At 46.2% G+C, this 19,285-nt stretch overlaps 1 protein-coding gene across 2 annotated transcripts in view; it reads right to left on the bottom strand.

Moving 5' to 3' along the window:
* Positions 1-6,251: 6,251 nt before the first annotated feature.
* The window catches only part of POLR3A (RNA polymerase III subunit A), a 51,430-nt gene continuing 38,396 nt past the window's right edge, over positions 6,252-19,285 (bottom strand). For both annotated transcript variants that reach the window (XM_045842077.1, XM_045842078.1), the window contains 10 exons: positions 17,178-17,264; positions 17,005-17,087; positions 15,742-15,912; positions 14,387-14,480; positions 14,102-14,194; positions 12,888-13,052; positions 12,223-12,387; positions 11,849-11,980; positions 10,360-10,492; positions 6,252-8,350 (listed from right to left, as the gene is read on the bottom strand). In XM_045842077.1, the coding sequence (XP_045698033.1) occupies positions 8,202-8,350; positions 10,360-10,492; positions 11,849-11,980; positions 12,223-12,387; positions 12,888-13,052; positions 14,102-14,194; positions 14,387-14,480; positions 15,742-15,912; positions 17,005-17,087; positions 17,178-17,264 (1,272 nt within the window). In that variant the 3' untranslated portion in view covers positions 6,252-8,201. The remainder of the gene's footprint in view (positions 8,351-10,359; positions 10,493-11,848; positions 11,981-12,222; positions 12,388-12,887; positions 13,053-14,101; positions 14,195-14,386; positions 14,481-15,741; positions 15,913-17,004; positions 17,088-17,177; positions 17,265-19,285) is intronic.

Here is a 19,285-nt window from a genome sequence, read left to right as displayed (position 1 = left end):
TAACCTGTGTTTTCCAATCTGAATACAATACCACTAGTCACGTCTGGCTATTGAACACTTGAAACCTGAGATGTGCTATTAAATGTACAACATACACTGGATTTTGAAAACTTAGTATGTACAGTGTAAAATAGCTCATTCATAATTTCTATATTACTCACATGTTGAAATATCTTGGATATGTTGTGTTAAATAAAACACGTTAAAATTAAGTTCACCAGTTTTCTTTTTTTTTTAAATCCTCAACCGAGGATATATATATTTTTTTAAGATTTTATTTATTTATTTTTAGAGAGGGAAGGGAGGGAGAGAGAGAGAGAGAGAGAGAAACATCAATGTGCGGTTGCTGGGGGTTATGGCCTGCAACCCAGGCATGTACCCTGGCTGGGAATCGAACCTGGGACACTTTGGTTCCCAGCCCGCGCTCCATCCACTGAGCTACGCCAGCCAGGCCGAGGATATTTTTTCATTACTTTTAGAAACAGAAGAAGGGAGAGAGAGAGACAAGAGATGTCGACGTGAGAGAGAAACATTGATTGGCTGCCTTCCTGCACACACTCCGACAGGGAATCGAACCCACAACGCTTTGGTCTACAGGGCGATGCTCCAACCAACTGAGCCACACCAGCTAGGGCTCACAAGTTCACTTTTAATGAGGGCACTAGAATATTTAAGATTACATATATGGCCTGTATTGTATTTATGTCGAACAGTGCTGTGACTAGATCAATTCTTCAAGGAAAGGGTCATACAATCTGTTCATCACTCTGTATCTAGCTCCTGGTACCAAGGCCAGGACACAATAGGTGAGCAATAAACAGTATAATTTATTGAATACATTTGACAGTTACATTTTCCATCAGCCCAAATATATTCTGAACAGTCTGCTAAGGAAATGTGATCTAATTTAAAAGTCAGTTTACGAAAAACCTAACTCAGGCATAAAATTTGGAAGAAACAGAAACAAAGGGAGAGTTAGGGGTCAAGGTCTCAGTCTCTTTCTTCTGAAGAGAAAGGTTTCTGGGTCCTACCCGCCCCAGCAATATTCTAGTTCCAAGGGATTTAGGGAACTAGAGCTTTGTCACAAAAAAAATCCTGATACACCATTGTGCTGAGACACAATTGTTTCCCACTTCCTGTTCCTCTCTTTTCTTTGATAACAGAAGCCCCCACGTTTAGGCAAGCCCATGGCTGCCCAGAACCCAGGCGACATTTTTCAGCTTCCCTTGGAGCTCGGTTTGGTTAGTTCTGGCTGAGGGGAGGTAAACAGTATCATCGAGTAACTTTTGGGAAAGTGCTGAAAAGTTATGGCTTTCTCTCCCTCCTTCTTTTGGCTGGAATGCCTGGGGCTCCATCAGCCACCTTGGACCACGAGGAATGAGAACTGGGCCTTGCCATCGGGACCGTGGAAGGTGAGGCTGAGAGGGACCTGGTCCCTGACAGCTTGGTAAAACTGCAACAACAGCCCTGGAATGCCCCCTATTGGCTTTATGTCAGAAAGAAAATCTTAGGTATTTAAGACTGTGTTGTTAGATTTTTTTGTCACCTTATTCTGATAACAATATTCTTCCCCCTGAATATCTGGTGTCTACTTGCTTTATATTTATATAACTGGAAGGGATCACTCAACTACTTTCAGAACAGAATACTTAAGTACTTGCCAGAATAATGTCGGTTCCAAGGTGACTTGATGACTTGATCTTTTTCTTTTTTTAGACTTTAATTGTTTGTTTTTAGAGAGAAGGGAATGGAGAGAGAAAGAGAGGGAGAAAAACGTATGTGCAAGAGAAACATCAATTGGCTGCCTCTCACACGCCCCCAACTGGGGACCTGGCCTGCAACCTGGGCATGTGCCCTGACTGGGAAGCAAACCAGCGACCTTCTGGTTCCCAGGCTAGCATTCAACCCACTGAGCCACACCAGCCAGGGTGATGACTTATTTATCACCAGAGATTGATTTTTAAAAAATTGGTGCTGTGGCTGGTGTGGCTCAGTTGGTGGGCAGTTGTCCTGTAATTGAAAGGTTGAAGGTTCAATTCCAGGTCAGGGCACACACCTAGGTTGCAGGTTCAGTCCCTGGTTGGGGCATGTACGGGAAGCAACCAATTGATGTTTCTCTTTCACGTCAATGTTTCTCTCTCTCTGTCCCTTCCTCTCTCTCTAAAGTCAATAGACATTTAAACAAATTTAAAAAATGCCATTACCCTCACAAGATACAAAGTTGAAGGTACAATAAAACACAGAGTAAAAAATAAGTCACCTCCACCTTTATCCTTTAGCTATCTGGTTTCTATCCCCAAAGGCAACCATTGCCAATTTCTTAAAAAAAAAAAAAAGATTTTATGTATTTATTTTTAGAGAGAGGGGAAGGGAGGGAGAAAGAGAGGGAGAGAAACATCAATGTGTGGTTGCCTCTCGCTCGTCCCCCACCAGGGACCTGATCCTCAACCCAGACATGTGCCCTGACTGGGAATCAAACCAGTGACCCTTTGGTTCATAGGCTGGCGCTCAATCCACTGGGCCATACCAGCCAGGGCTGCTAATGAACTTAAATAGCAACATTTCCTTTTTATAAAGAAAACAATAATTTTATTTTTGATTTTGGAGAGAGGGGAAGAAAGGGACAAAGAGAGGGAAACATCAGTGATTGAGAAACATCAACTAGTTGCCTTCCACACCTTCAACGCAGGCATGTGCCCCCACCAGGAATCAAACCAGTAAACTTTCGGTTTGTAGGACAATGCCCAAACAATTGAGCCACCAGAGCAGCAAGCTTTCTTTAAAAGAGAGAAAAAAAAAGTAAAGTTCCATCTTATGGGACAGCCTGCTATGTAATAAACCTGTATAAATAAATGCATCAATTTTTATAACTCTCAATAAAGAATCCAAGTCATTTTGATTTTACTATCCATACTTTTTAATTCAAGATCACACTTACTTTATGGCTCAGATTTAAATGTTCAAGCCCTTAGTTACATGACTGCCAAATATCAGTCCTCTTCCCTAGCTCTCTTCCTTGTGCAGTATGAAACACTGAATCTGCTGACTGAGCAGAAGTGGGGCGGGCGTTAGGTCTAGGGAGACCACAAGGGACAGCTCCATCAGTGAATTAAAAGGGCGTTTTAGAGGATGGGGTTTTAGTTGTGAATTATTAGACCAGGTTTTTCAGTAAAAAACAGTGATAGTCACATAACTGCAAACATACTTGATGAGTGGATTCTCTGTGCCAGGCACCATACTAAGACCTTAGATGCACAATCACACTGAAACTTCACAGTGATCCTGAGTTAGGTACCGCTAAAAAGCACTTATAAATGAGTGAGCCAAAGAGAGGTTAAGGTCAAGGTCTCCAGATACAAAATGAATATTGAGGTTTGAGTTCCAATACTTTGATTATAGAACCTTCACAAAACCCAGGATTTAAAAAAAAATTATTTTACTGATTGAATTGAGGGGGCAGGCTGGAGGAGGGGGAAGAAGAGACAGAGAGAGTGAGTGAGAGTGAGAGGAAGATATTTGTTGTTCCACTCATTGATGCATTCATTGGTTGATTCTTGCATGTGTCCTGGTCAGGGATGGAACCCACAACCTTGGTGTATCAGGATGATGCTCTAACCAACTGAGCTACCCAACCAGGGCAGAATCCAGGCTTTCAACCACAAGATGACTGTGCCAGATGAGTAAGTCCCATACATGCAAGAACCTTCCCTAAGGTCCCAATGTACCAAGCACGCTGATTGGGTACACTGGGACCTTAACAAATATTAACAAATCAGCAGATTAACAAATATTCATGGGATTAAATATCCACTTATTAACAATGCGAGTATGTTAGGGACAGGAAGAGGATGGTAGCATGCCTTACCAGTGACTATAGGCTGTCCCCTACTCAGGACACACCATCTAACACCCAGATCCAAGGGAAGGAAGCCAATTTAGGGGCTTGAAGGGCCCTGAAGGTTGGAACCTGGTGGGCAGGGGGCAGCTCTGGCTCAGAGAGACCTTTCTCTTTGCCCTGGTGAGGCCCAATGTGCTGTGAGCCTGCCCACAGGAAAAGGCCCTAGATTGTGCTGGATACATTTCTTACCAAGTTTGATGCAGAACCTTTTTTCTTAACCCCTCTTCCTGAACTATTTTAAAATACATTAGTGTCTAACTTACCCATTTTATTGCTGTACTTCTAATACCTAGAACAGTGCCTTGGACATAAATTTACCATTTTAGCTATTTTTAAAAAGATTTATTTATTTATAGAGAGAGGGGAAAGAGGGAGAAAGAGGGAGAGAGAAGCATCAATATTTAAGAGAAACATCAATTGGTTGCCTCTCATGTACCCCCAACCAGGGACCTGGCCCACAACCCAGGCATGTGTCCTGACTGGAATTGAAACTGGAATGTTTCCGGTTTTGGGACAACACCCAACCCACTGAGCTACACCAGTCAGGGCAGTAGGCCTTTATTTGTTGAATGAACAGTTAAGCTACACACCTGATCCTGGCCAGGTGGCACCTCCAACACACAGATTTAGGGGACATTGCGTTGTCTTCCGTTGGGTTTGAATTAGCTACATCACAGGTTGGGGCTGGGCACTGACTGATGGCCTCCAACACCTGAGAGTGGACTCGCTGCAGGGAACATTATTTTAGGAGTTACAACCCATGTGTATCTCAATCATCCTGTTTCGCTACCTACAGCAGAGATTCTCAACCTTTTCCATCTCATGGCACACACAAACCAATTACAAAATTCTGTGTCACACACAAAATATATTTTTTGCCAATCTGACAAATTATAGGTGTAGTTTTGATTCATTTCACACCAATGACTACTGTGTTAGACAATGTAAGGGAAAAGTCAGTGCCCTGACTAAATAGGTATTGCATGTTTTAAAAATTCTTGCAGCACACATGTTGAATATTGCTCACCTACAGGGATGAATTGCTAGTCTTACATACAGCAAGTTTTTCCTCTTTTGAGTTTTGGTAGGAAAACAAAATTCTGCCGAGAGCAAAAATTTAAGACAAATCATTATACAGTGTCAGGTTCCATCATACATGAACCAATGTGAATACACATAGATAAACTCTGAGACAGAAACACACCATAGTTTAACTGACAGACAGACAAACACTGAGACTCTGGAAGTAGGAGAAACATTTTGGAGCTTCAGTGTCTGTCAATTAAACTATGGTGTGTTTCTGTCTCAGAGTTTATATAAGTGCTGAACAAAGCAGGGGGTTGTAACTGAGTCAATAGCCATTCCAATCCCCTTGTACAAGATACAAAAAGGGGAAAGGACTAGACAGATTACTAGTTAGAAATATGTATCTATTAATGGATGGGACAGAATTTAAATGTTTTTCATATTTCTTCCAAACAGGCCCAGAGTAAAATGCTAACCTATTGAGCTCACTCTTGAGATTAGATTGCTATCTGGTCTTCAATCTCTGTGCTTGCTACAGCACCAAATGCCAAGGTCAGAGCAAAGGATCACATTAGGGAAAATGTTACTACCCACCCATGGCACAATGCGGAGTCAACACTGCTGTTGCCAGTGGTCCCAGCGGGGCTGGCACTACTCCAGAACCAGTGCATGCAGAACACATCACTTCTTATTGGGTGGTGAGCTCCCTCATGTAACCCTTCCGTTTTGAGATACATGGTGATGTAAACCCAAGCCCCCATCTGTGCCCATCGAAATCACGTCTCCCAGGGACACATCAGCACCCAGAGGGTACTCCCTCAGGCAGGATGGGGCTCCTGGAAATGTGCCTTTACTACTCACAGAGGCACATGACTGCCACAATCTTCCTCCCCCACTTCACATATGTGTCACCCAGAGGAAAGTGGGTGCTGGTGTTCCCTCCTGCTATCCAAGTACATCCTCCCTGGCTCTAGTGTGCATTTCCAGCAGTCCTGGATCCAGTCAGGCCTGAGGCTTCCTTCCCAGGCAGTTGTCCAGGAAGGCAGCTTTGCAGCCCTTGGATTCTTGGCAGGTTGTGAGCAGCCCTGCTGGTAGTGAGGCCCCCCAGTGGCAACCCTGAGTAAGTGCGTTAACAAACTTACTCCTTTGCCTTGAACCAGGCCAACTCAATTCAAAGACACAGAGAGGCTGAACAAGAAGAAAAATGACATTTTTTTCCACATCACTGACACCCTATGGAAAGTTCATAGGTCAACCTCCTGGGTGTAGTGGGACCATAGCACCAAACTACAAATTGTAATAGAATTTTAAACATGAATCTTGGCCAAAAATAATTCAGATTAAGAATTCCTAATTCAGAACCACATCAGCATGGGGGAGCAAGCACCCATTCTAACACGGACCAAAGTACTTCAGCAGCATCAACTCAGTAACACGGGAATCAAGTAGGAAATGTCCAAAAAATGTAAGTCTAAAAAACACCACTTAAATTCTTTGAGACTGCCACTTTTTCTTTTACTACACCCCTCTCTCTACTCGTCCAAACCATCTTCCTGCTCAACAATAAACTCCCATCTCTTTGGTTCAGGCTATTTCTTCCAGTGGCTTTACATGATGAGATAAATTGACTGAGTCATATAAGTAAACCTTCTCAAGTGTATGGAGCCAGAATTGGTGTCAAAGCCTTACTTTTTTTGCACTATCCCCTCACTCCCAACCAAGAAGCCTTGGTCCTGAAAGGCCCCACTGGGCAGGAAGGAGTCAGGACGGTGGGATGAGGCTCCACAGTACATTCTCCAGGGGCAGAGGGGCTGCAGCCATCACTATTTCTTCTCTGTGGCCCTGGGCCAACTTGGCACAAAGAAGGCAGTCTCCAGGACCAAACCCTTCCTGCTCTCTAGAAGACAAGCTATGTACTTTTCTTTCCTATGTTGCAGATATCCCCCTCAGAAACCCTGAAGAATCCACTAGCAAGGGTGCATTCACTGGCAGATGCCTGAGTATACTAAATGCAGGTCTCTTTTTTCTTTTTTAAGATTTTATTTATTTTTGGAGAGAGGGGAAGAGAGGGAGAGAGGGAAACATTGATCGGTTGCCTCTTGCTCACCCCCAAGGGAGTACCTGGTCCACAACCCAGGCATGTGCCCCAACGGAGAATCAAACCAGTGACCTTTTAGTTTGCGGGATGATGCCCAACCCACTGAGCCACACAGATCAGGGATAAACGAGGGTCTTTCTGGGATACCCTGCTGGTTCTCTCCTCACAGCCTGACACATGCTTTCTGTTGTCACCATACATTTTCCGTTCGAGGAGGCTGCCATGCCAAGTGGGCAAGTCCCCAGATCCAGCTGGCACTCACCCATGTGGGTCTCCATTCCTCTGAGTGACCCTTTCACCCCTTACAGCTGGCACCTGCTGCCAGTGCCCCTGGGGCACTTTTTAAGCCACCAGTTGTGCACCTGCCTGTTGCTTCAGGAGGGGTGCAGATGCCAGTACAGGCAGCCTGGACCGGCCTCGCTCATCATCTCCACATATAAAGACAGTCCCCACCTCAGCAGGGCCCAAAGGCCACGAAGAACAGGCTTGACTCTGTCACATAGTAGTGACAAGGCAGTGCCACAACCTGTGGGACTGGAGGTAGACGAAAACGACAGGGTGGCCAGGGCACCTGTGAAAGGCATTTCAGAGCAGCTTGGGCCTCACGGCAGCCTCAAATCAATTACAAATCCTAGACTGTCTCATTTGCTTAACCAGTTTTTCCAGTGACACTTCAATGCTGGCTTTCGTGGTTTCAAAAGTAAAACCAAATAACAAAACCTCCAAATTTTTAAACTGAATAAATAGTAACAGTATTTACAAGGGTACATCAGACTGAGATTCCAGCATGACTGAGGAACTGGAAACCTGGGGCTGTGCCTTGGCTCTGGGGCTCAGCACCCTCGGTCCTGGGCCCTGATGGGCAGATGAGTGAAGTGGGAAGCAGTGAAGATGCCTGGCAGGGCATCCCTGTAAGTCAGGGAGGTGGGTGGGCAGGACGCCTGGAGTTATTCCTGGGTTAGGTTTAAAGAAACGACAGAGAAAACTCAGTTGTCCTGACCAAGCGGTGTGGTCAGTTAGTGGGTGAGCTGCTCCCGGGGGCGCAGGGGCCTTCTTTGACTGCTGACAAGGCGTGGGAACCAGGGCCTCCGCCCCAGGGAGCACATGGCCGAGGCAGCTGTTGGTCTGAAGGCCCTTTCTAGACAGGACAAGGTCAGGCATGGTCCCCTCTTCCTTGGACTATGTGACAAGGGGGATGTGGAATTCGTTTGTGTCGAAGATCAGGGGTCTCCTGGGAGGGCTCGGGTCTTTGTCAGCCTTGTGGAGCAGCTTGAACAGCCCAGTTCCAATGTTCATGGGGATTCCCATGATGATGCATTCAGACACCCCTGAAACCAACCAGAAAGAAGATTAGAGAGCTTCTCGACACAACGGTGGGCTGTCGAGATGGAAAGACTGCTGACTGAGGAGCCAGAAACTGGGATTTGAGTCCCAGCCCCACTGCACATCAATGGGTTGCACTGGGGCTGGCCACTACTCCTCGTCTGTGACAGGGAGAGGGCTGAGAAGCACAGGCTGCACACTGTGCGTCTAGATGTGGGGGAGAGTTCGTGTGCTCGGGGAAGGGCAGTGCCCTTTCACAGCCCAGCTGCTGGCTGGAGACTGACGGCTCAGCAGTTCGCTCCATCTTGAGCCAAACACTCTGTAGCACTAAACATAGAGAGCAAGGCTAGTGAAGGATGCTCAGGGAATCCCTAATTTGCCAGCCAGTGTTTCCTATCTTAGCGCCAAGAAGAAAAGCAAACAGCGTGATATGATCAGGCAATAATCTCCTCGGAACCAGCAACAGCAAGAGGTTCACTGTGCTCAGAGGCCAGGGTTGGGCTAGGATGAAAGGCACCCCCAGCCTTGGGAGATCAGAGCTTTAACTGGGAACACTCCAAAGGCAGGCAGGGTTCCTAGTAGAGCGACAGAAATAAGGATGTGGTGAAGATTCTTTCCCAAGCTCCCTTTCAGCTTTCTAAGATGCAAATGCTGGACTCTGCATCAAGCTTCTGGCTCTAAAATAAGCAAGTGTGTGCCTGCTGCATTCTGAGCTCTGTGCTATTGTGAAACCAGACAGGCAAACCACCAAACTAAAACCCAACACATAGTGAGGACTGACACTATGTTACAATGTGTAAAGGATCAGGAGGAGGGGGAAGATTTCAAAGTGGGGGTTGGGTGGCTGTGCCAGGTGCCTAAAGGGGTCGCAGCGGAGAGGGAGCAGAGGGCAGGGCCTCAGGAGGGCAGCAGGGTGACAGAACAGGCCCAGGGTCCCATGTCCTGTTGGAAAGGTTGGGGTGCTGGGTCTCAGTGCCCTTGTCAAGCAGACTTGCTCTTACTTTTACCTTGGCTTTGGCCTTCTCCTGCTCCAATTTCTGTTCCCTTTTCTTGCCTTTCACCATTTATTATCTTAAAGAATTATGTACTTTCTTTTTCCTTTCATCTGCAACTTATACCCCTTTTGAAAGGCATTCGTCTTAGGCATATGCTGACTGGGCCCCACTAGACCATCACCTGTTTGGCAAACCCACACAAGAGTAGGCGGTGAGGCTTTGAAATGGCCACTAGGAAGCAGAGATCTGGAGGCAGGGACAGCAGCCAGGCTTGGACTCCCCACATGGGCTGATGAGTTTGTGACCTTGGAAAGCTACTGACCCACCTCAGCCCCTCATAAGCTCCCACTCAGGCCTGTAGGGTCTTGGCCTGAGAAAGGCTGAAGTACAGTGGGCTGCTGTAAAGGACACAAGGAAGAGCAGGGTGGACAGCAGGCACCTTTGTGACAGCTCCCGCTTAACACTCCTTTCTCTCCCAGGCCCCATCAGAGAAACACTGCATGGTTGGGGGATACGGCCAGCGTAGCGAGAATTTATAGTCACGCTTGATGGCAAGTTAGTTTCTTCGTTCTTCTCACTTGTAAAAGGGTTTAATGCCTACACCTCCCAGAGGTGCTGAGATATGGGCATTTAAGGTGCCTGGCACAGGGGCTCAACAAGCTGGCTGCCCTTCCCAGGCAGGAAGGACAACAGAGACACATGGCACTGCCCTCTCCTGCCAGCCTTGGCATCACATGGGCTGGGAAAGTTCCTACAGGCCCATGGTTGATCTTTTTCTTCTTGGACCAAATATTGGCGGTACTGACAGAGAGGCCCTATAAAAGATGGGGGGATGCAGGATGCTCTGCTCAAGCTCTGGAAATGAAATTGATTGGTTCCAATTCCATGACCTGTAACTTTATTCTTAAAAAATAAAAGCTCTGCCTACTCAGTTTGTTCACTTCCCCAAAAGCCCCTGCTAGGGTTTAAGTTACAGACAACCAAGGCCTTGGCTACGCTTTTAGAAACACCAAACCTACCACACACGGAGTCCTTCTGCCCAAAGTAGGCAGCATCAAAGAGGTGGTCAGCCGTCTTCTCAAAGGAGGCCAGCATCAGCACACTCTCTTTCATCTTGGCCAGGCCAAACCTAGTAATGCCCAGAACTTCCCCCTGTGTCAAGGGATAAACGTGTCAGAGTGGTACCCACGCCACTTGTGAAAGCTCAAAACCAACCACATCCACGGCATCCCCTCAACAGAATAAGCAAAAATTAGCCCAATACAGCGGTTGCTCAAGTCACAACCTCAGGCTAGAACGGGACCCTAATAGCTCTCTGCCCCACCTGTGTCTCTCACTGGGGCTATTCGTCATGGACATTCGTCATGGATCCTCACACTCACAGGCAGGGGCCGTTGGAACAAACAATTAGGAACCGAGAACTAGAGTTCAGAACCTAACTTTAGAAAAAAGAGAGTACTTCTGAAGATGTTTACTATGGCTTAAAGAGCTCAAAATGCAACTTAAACACCTCAAAGCCGGGAGAGAGTTAAGTACATTTAGGTGTTTTCAATCCAAGGACTGGTGAGCCATCATTAAAAAGGTATATTTAAAAAACTATGAAGCCCTGGCTGGTGTAGCTCAATAGATTGAGTGCAGGCTGCAAACCAAATGGTCGCAGGTTCAATTCCCAGTCAGGGCACATGCCTGGGTTGTGGGCCAGATCCCCAGTGTCGGGTATGTGAGAGACAACCACACATTGATATTCCTCTCTCTCCCTCTCTTTCTCCTTCCCTTCCCCTCTCTCTAAAAGTAAATAAATAAAATTAAAACAAAACAAAATAAAAAACTATGCAACAACATGGAAAATACAATGTTAAATAAAAAGTCAGGATAAAAACCGGTGCCCACTCTTTACTGAAACCAGAGTAACACAATATATGTGTGCAAAGCAAGGCTGAAAGGGAAGACTTGACAATAACAGCCTTATGTAGGTGGTGAGAATGGGCCACTTCTCCTGCCTAGTTTCTGAACATTCTACAGCACAGTGCAGGTCTGAATGGGAAAGGCCTTGGAAACCTCTTGTCATATAGCACTGCTAGACAGAAGGCACTTTGGAGGGAAGAAAGAAAATACAACCAATCAACCAACCAACCAACCAACCAACCTCAGTCACCCACCCCCAAGATCATGTTAAACTTATTCTTTTCCTGGGTATGGCTACAGAAGCGTGATGAATGGGTTTAATAGGGAATAAACACCTCAGTTTGCCAGGAAATCCCTGCCCTTTTGTCAACGGCTAGCTTTGCTTTAGAACAAAATTTCTAATAAGAACAAAAGACCATGCTCCACTGCATACCATTCCAGTGTTTGCACTGGAATTTTACTGGAGCAGCCAGCTAAGCACCATGATTCGTTTTTTTGGGGGGTGGTGCCACCTTATTTTTGCTCAATGGACATCAGAGCCATGTACTCTCCATGTCTTAGCATGACAGCTTCCTTCTCTAGAGACCGGTTGCTCCCACAAACCTTGTAGGTCATCAGGTCAGAGAGCAGCATCACGTGTCTCCTGTCAATGCTCATGCCGTGGTTGACCATTGTGTACTGGATCTCATTGATGATGGTGGTCCGGGCAGCTTCAATGCCCAGAGTCTTCTCCACCTATGAAGAGCCAGGAGGAGTGGAAGCAGCCACTTCCGGGGTGCTACCCAACTTCTCCTAAGTCCTCCTCTGCCCCACAGGTTCACAGCAAGTCCCATGCCCTTTCCCAGAAACCGATGTTTCGCTGTAGACCCAGAGCAAGCAGCAAGGTCTGAGGAATGTGCCAGGAGCCAGCTGAGGGTCAGGAGGGGGTGCCAAGGGAGACAGGACGACTGTAAGGGGACCCTGGGTGTGAGCAGTACCTCATACGTGTTATTGGAGGTGGTTCGGGTGCCCTTGACACCGTGGGTGGCCATGACTGCCCGCAGGTTATCGCCCTCCACCAGGAGCTTGTACTTCTCCTTTCCACTCTGCTCGTCGATGTGGATGACAGCTCTGGACACCTCTGGGATGCCCTGTACCACCACCTGGACTCAGAGACACAGAAGGTTTGGGACCCTGTAGTGCCCAGGGCCCCCATCAAGCTGGCAGCCTCAGAAAGCGCAGCAGCAGTGAGAACGGGAAACGCCAAGCCCTGGGTTTGTCACTCGGATCATCCCCGTTTCTCAGTGGTAGTATCAGTGGCATACCAAACCTGACGGTGCCCGTCCGCTGTTTCAGGGATTAGGGATCCCCACAGAAATTCAGGGGTCCATGTCCTTTTGGACCATCAGTTTTATGAGAAGACAGAAAGAAATCTAATAGACACAGTCAGCATGACAGTGCTAGGAAGGAAAGAAAATGGGCTGATTCCTTAGGAGTGTGGCAAAGAAGAGAGGAAGAAATGGGGTGCCATCCTCAGTCTCGGTGGCAGCAGAATCCTTCACTGGCACCTTAATATTCCTGTTAGTGGTCGCTGTGGTTGCCCCCTTTACAAATCTCCTGGCACTTGGCTGGGGAGGGCCCTGAAGGGTGACTGTCGTCTCACCTTGGGGAGATCCTCTTTCAGGAACTGCAGCACATAGTACATGGAGCTCTTGCTGTTTTCTCGGGGGGTGACACACACCACAGCCTCGCCGTGAACAGCCACATCACCCGGCTTCACACGGAGCTTGGACATGCAGATGGAATACCGCACCGTCTCAGCGTTCACCTACAAGGTGACCAGGCATGGGCCAGATGCCCAGGACATTAATGACAGCAGTTTGGAGCCTTTGTTTCCAGGGTTTCCTAGTCTTTTTTCATCATTGTGGCTCTGAAAAGCCTTTTTTAGGTATTATTTTCCTAATCTCTCTCCCCACCATGAAAATTTTATACCAGGGATATATTGTGTATTTGTGTGTTGTATGAATATCTGTGCTTATTCATAAAAAGAGCATAAAGTTTTTTTATAGCCTTCCAACCCCCACCCCACTGAAAAGGCACACTCAGGCCCTGGAGGCATGCCTGGGCTCTAGGGGAGTTGAGGGGAGGCTGGAGGCTGGTGGCTAGGTCAATCTAAAAGCATCAGTGAAGCCTCCCCTTACAGTCTTCACCACAACTGCTACATTCCTTGAGGCTACCCCACCCTTCTGGTAAAAGGGCCGCAGGTGGCCAGAGCCAGGCTACAGAAATCCCCAACCTGGACAACTGGCCACTCAATTTAGGTCATCTTTCACATGGACAACACATGAACTTGGTACTTGAGAGAATGGGATACAGACTGTGTGAAGACTAGTGCAGATTTTAACTACGTGAAAGAAAGAGGAAAGTGCCAGGGAATTACTCAGTTTGTACCCTGAGGAGGGTTGATAATCTTCCAACTGTTAAGCAAGGTTAACCCACCCATCCAAAAACAGGCACCAAGCTAGCCAGGCGCTGCGCTGGTGCTGGGAGCCACAGATGTATAAGACGCAGACAGCCCTATGGTCCTTCCAAACACTGGGAAGACAGACAAGGAGAACAATTATTGCAACACTTTGTCACAGTAAATGGGTATTGTGGCCAGCACAAAATTTCTACTAATTCCCTTTATGTCTGTCAGAGTCTGGCTTAGGAATACAGAACGTGAAGATACAACAGATTCACACAGATCACACAGATCAACCAAAGGAAAGCCTCTATAATGCTTGTGTCTTGCTTCGCCCCTGCCCTGTTTTATCAGTGCCTAGCTCCAGACTAAGAAAGGATGGCTTCTTCTACACATTTAATTACATGACTCACTTCCAGTCTCAGAAGTCTAATCCGTTCCAGGGAGAGTTTGACGAGAATAAAGCAATCATCGGGAAGAAACACTTCTTCAATATACTCTGAAATCTGTAGTGTCAAAAGATCAGAATGTTAATCAATCAGTCACCTTCCCCTTTCCCAAGAGCATTCACTGCTTGCTCTTTTTTTAAAGATATAGAATAGTGTGAACATACTAACCCGTATATCCACTGCAACTGGTTTTATACTTCCTTGCAACACTGATCTAGTTTTTTTGTTATTAAGAGGGATTTCCCTTACCTCTCCCAGGAGGGTTTTCTCAATCCTCCCTTTCACAAGGCGAGCGTAATCCGCATCATCATCCTTGTCCAGCTGTGCCGTGATGATTGGAGTGCTGTGAGAAGTAAAGGAGAAACAATTACAGCACAAGGAGTGAGCTTGCTTGCAGGCCACTGTTAAACCTAACTACTACTGAGAAGCGAGATGTTAAAAGTGACTGAAATTTATTGAGCATTCACTGTGTGTCAAGCACACTTCTTCATACATTCTCATTTAGATTTACTATTTTTGGAGCTCATGAGGCAAACCACTCTACCAGTGAATGAAATGACTTTCAGAAAATTCTTCCTGACCAGGTGAACCTACCTCTTCCTCTTTTGGTCCTAATAAGTAATTAATTTAGTTCTGTTCCCTGAATAAATTGGCCCTTTGTGTATTACAGCTTCCTCCATCCCTTTCTCCCACCCCCACTACCTGGTCTCCAGGATACTTCCAACCACTCCTCCAACCACTATTTAATCAGTTTCCATTTTCACTGACCTGGGTGGTGTCCCTGAACACACACTCCTGGCAGAGATCTGACCAACCGGGAGGAGGCAGGCAGAGTTCCTGCCCCCTGGACGTCTATAGCTGCTGTTCTGGAGCCAAGTGTAGCTCTTTCACTTAATGCTGTCTGTCATTTTTTTAGATTCCAATCATGGGTGAATCATCACTTTGTCATCAAATGCACTGCAATACATCTCTATCTTTTCTGGTCTCAGATCGCCTACAAATCCTATCATGAAATCACAGTCACAGAATATTGCCACAGCCCAAGTGGTAGACACAGCAGTCAGGTTTCACTGGGAATATATCAAAAGTTTGAAATCTACCACAACACACTGCTATCATTTTTCCAGTAGTACTTGTTTTTTTAATGCTTCTTTCATATTACCTGTAGCCATTAAGAACCACTTTTTCAATTTTGACTGTAACTGGTTTCAACCTGTTTTTTTTCTTGAGTGTGTTTTTTTTAAACTATTTTTTTAAAGTTTTTATTTATTTTTAGAGAGAGAAGGGAGGGAGATAGAGACAGAGAGAGAGAGAGAGAAACATCAATGTGTGGTTGCTGGGGGTTATGGCCTGCAACCCAGGCATGTACCCTGGCTGGGAATCGAAACTACGACATTTCGGTTCGCAGCCTGCACTCAATCCACTGAGCTACGCCAGCCAGGGCCTTGAGTGTGGTTTTTAAAAAACTAAAATATGGTTAACACAAGCATGACACTGAAGTTTAAGGTACTGCCCATTTAAACAGAACATCTGACAGAGGATCACTGTTTCTCAAAAAACATGACAGGCAGTTCTGGAAGAAAAGGGAAATGGAGGTAGGGCACCTGATGGCCTTGGAAGCGTTGATGATCTCTTTGATCCGGGGCACACCCAGAGTGATATTCATGGAGGCCACACCTGCAAAGTGGAAAGTCTTCAGGGTCATCTGGGTGCCTGGTTCACCAATGCTCTGGGCACAGAGTGCACCTACCGCAGAACCTGGTTCCATCTGTGCCCTGGAAGAAAAAGATATGAATGAAATGTCCATCAAAACTTCTGGGGAGAGGCTTCTGGTTATGTCTTTTCAACAGAATAAATGCAGGTGCCTTTAGGGTCAGGAAGGAATTGGCAATGAGCCAGGCTGTGCTTGTGATAGAGGGAGAACTGGGCACAGATCACTAACAGGTGCAGACAGGGAGACACAATGCTCAGAGGGGTCCAATAATGAAAGTGAATACTGTGTGGCTTACTTGCGGTCAATATGCAATGCCTGGGCCCAAACGTCTATTGCCTGAAGAACATATAAGAGCCCACTAACAGCCCTGGCTGGTGTAGTTCAGTAGATTGAGTACCAGACTACAAACCAAAGGGTCACCAGATCAATTCTCAGTCAGGGCACATGCCTATGTTGTGGGCCAGGTCCCTAGCTGGGGGCGCTCAAGAGGTAAACACACATTAATGTTTCTCTCCCTCCCTTCCTCTCTCTAAAAATAAATAAAGTCTTAAAAAAAAAAAAAAAGCCCGTTAACAAATGGTACTGAAGGTGGAAACAGCAGGTAGCACCTGCCAAATATATTGGTAGTTTCTCTGCGGGGAGAAAACACTTGGAAGTTTCTTTGTTATTTCCACATCTTGGAGCATCCAGTCTATCTATCTACCCACCGGAATCCCTAGGTAAGAGGTGAGAGAACCTGAGCCCTGGCTGGTGTAGCTCAGTGGATTGAGCGCAGGCTGGGAACTAAAGTGTCCCAGGTTCGATTCCCAGCCAGGGTACATTCCTGGGTTGCAGGCCATAACCCCCAGCAACCGCACATTGATGTTTCTGTTTCTCTCTCTCCCTCTCTCTCTCTCTCTCTCCCTCTCTCTCTCTCTCTCTCTCTCTCTCTCTCTCTCTCTCTCTCTCTCTCTCTCTCCCTCCCTCCCTTCTCTCTCTAAAAATAAATAAAATAAAATCTTAAAAAAAAAAAAAAAAAGAGGTGAGAGAACCTGCTGAAATACTGGCAGTCGATAAGTGGTCCTGGTGCAGAATTTTATGTCCCTGGGGAAACAGGAAGGATATGAGAGAGCCATGTGACTGCCTGGCAGTCTAAGACAATTAGCATCCATACCTCATGTACTTGTCCCTACAGGTCTCCAGAAACTTTTCTATTTGGGTTGGGGTGATCCGGTCCAACTGGTATAACACTTGGGGCTGGAAGAGCAGAACCAAATGCAGAGTTAGGGCTGGCAGCACCTGAAAACACCTTAGCGTCCGTCCCACCTGTTGGGAAAGGCCAGTTACCTCTGTTGTGCCATTATCGTTGATGCCATATTTGTCTCTGGTTTTCTTGATCTTCTCAGAAACTCCCTTAATGAATTTTTTTATTTCCTGAAAGGTGACACAGCAAACATAAGTTGCATATTCCTCAGTAATTCAGATGGCATGATGTTTTAAACTTCAGTAGTATGATGAGCCTATATTTTAGTGACAGCTAAATATATACTTACAAGAGATACACTATGGATCAAATTCCTATTACAAAATGTTTTTGTAAAGAATATACAAAATCATCCACAGCCCAGACGTATCACTCATTGGTTTAGATGTTTCTAAGGCCTTTTTATTCCAATGAGGCTTCAGCCAATGAGGCACGCTCCAGCTACTCTCCTGGCTCTGTTACGTCACCTTGTACAGAACCAGGACCATCCTTTGTACCTGCTGCTTTCTCTTCTGCTCCCCAGCACACTGCACTGCTTACATTCACACAGTTCAGACAGGTAGAAGTGTACCACTTACACTTTTAGTCTCTAGATTAATTTCTAAATTTTTTCTGAAGTCGTTATGATCAATTTAAATACTTACACGCTAAAGCATAGCTTTGCAGACATTACATACATTTCCAACACATGCTTTGAACTTGCCTTCATTGCAAAGGAAACACTCCCCAATCCAGCTTCTCCTTCTCTCCGACTCTCACCTCTGCATCACTCCCTCAGTCTCTCTCCCTTCCCACACACCATTAGAACTTTGGAAGGATTCCTGGAAACCACTCTCAAAGCTAGAAGTGAAACATCAGTTTATTTGCTATTCTTGCTACATAAAATGAAAGAAACAAGAAGAAAAAAGAACAACAAAAAGAACAAAAAAGATGGAAAGAACAGTACTCTAAGCCCCAGGATGGTGACTAAATGGAGCAAGGAAGGTGAGAAGTACATCCAAGGGGGGGTACACATGCCAGGGCTAGAGTCTGTGGACCTGACTCAAGGTTTTCTGGCAACTGCTCAAAGAGAAAAAAAGCCATCTGTTTACAAATGATAGTGTGTCTATGAAACAAAGCCAGCCTCATGGTCACTCCTGGAACCAGAATCAGCCAGCACCTCCTCTCGGGGAGTACTTACAGAAGGGGGTATGGTGTGCTTTAATGAGCTACCCCATCAAAGTCCTGCTCCCTGGGGGAGGTGGGCTCACATATTAGGCGCAATAGGACTTTTAATTTTAATTATTGATTTGAGAAGAGAAACATCGATTTGGTGTTACACTCATTCATACATTTATTGGTTGCTTCTTGTATGTGCCCTGACTGGGGATTGAACGTGCAACCCTGGTGCAATCGCATGATGCTCCCACCAACCGATTCATTACCTGGCCAGGGAATGAATGACTCTTAAGAGTACTTTTCAGATGAGTTGATGTCACATACCATGCAGGAGCAGAAGTCCTTTTTGAGGGTATGGGGAGAGTGGACAGACATTTCCCCTCAGCAGCTCTCTGGGAAATAGAATTTCCCTTGATGACTTTGGATAAATCATGGTGAGAGTAAGCATGAACGGCACTCTGGCCAACTGTAGGCATCCAGCTGCATGGACAGACCAGTGAGTGACCTGGCCCAAGGATGGACTGCATACTGTGACTACAAAGCCTTGAGGTCTTGTTTCTGGATTCTGAGGTTGGTTAAGGGGCCCCCCAAAACACCAGCATGCCCTGCCCCAAGTCCCCTCAGTTAATATCACATAGCTGAAAACACCTAGTTTTGTTTGAAACAGGTTTTTTTTTTTTTAAGAGCAGACTGAGGAGAAAGGAGCACGGCCAGGTGTCTTCAGAGTCCTTCCCAGTGCTGGTTCGCCTCACTCACTCATTTGAGCCTAGGGTGAGATGGGACCTTGGCTTTGCCTCTGTGGGGGCACTGGGTGTATCCAGGTAAATATGATGGTGTAGAAGCCTTGGGTGAATGGAAACCCTGCTGAAGCCTGGTGGCAGCTGCCATCACACCTTCCTTGGCCTCCCTGCCTGGCTGTCCCCGAGTTGATCCTACTATCCATGCTGCTGAGGTGGTCCTTGAGGTGGAAGTCTGTGCATTTGTCTAATCTTTGTGGAATGGCAGTTGGGGGTGGGATTGAGGGCCCATCCTT

This window comes from Phyllostomus hastatus, unplaced genomic scaffold (genome assembly GCF_019186645.2).
Source record: "Phyllostomus hastatus isolate PE091 unplaced genomic scaffold, TTU_PhHast_1.1 phas_contig_38, whole genome shotgun sequence".
Taxonomy (NCBI): Eukaryota; Metazoa; Chordata; class Mammalia; order Chiroptera; family Phyllostomidae; genus Phyllostomus; species Phyllostomus hastatus.
The sequence above is the reverse complement of the archived record's forward strand: the minus strand, read 5'-3'. Positions and strand labels throughout refer to the sequence as shown.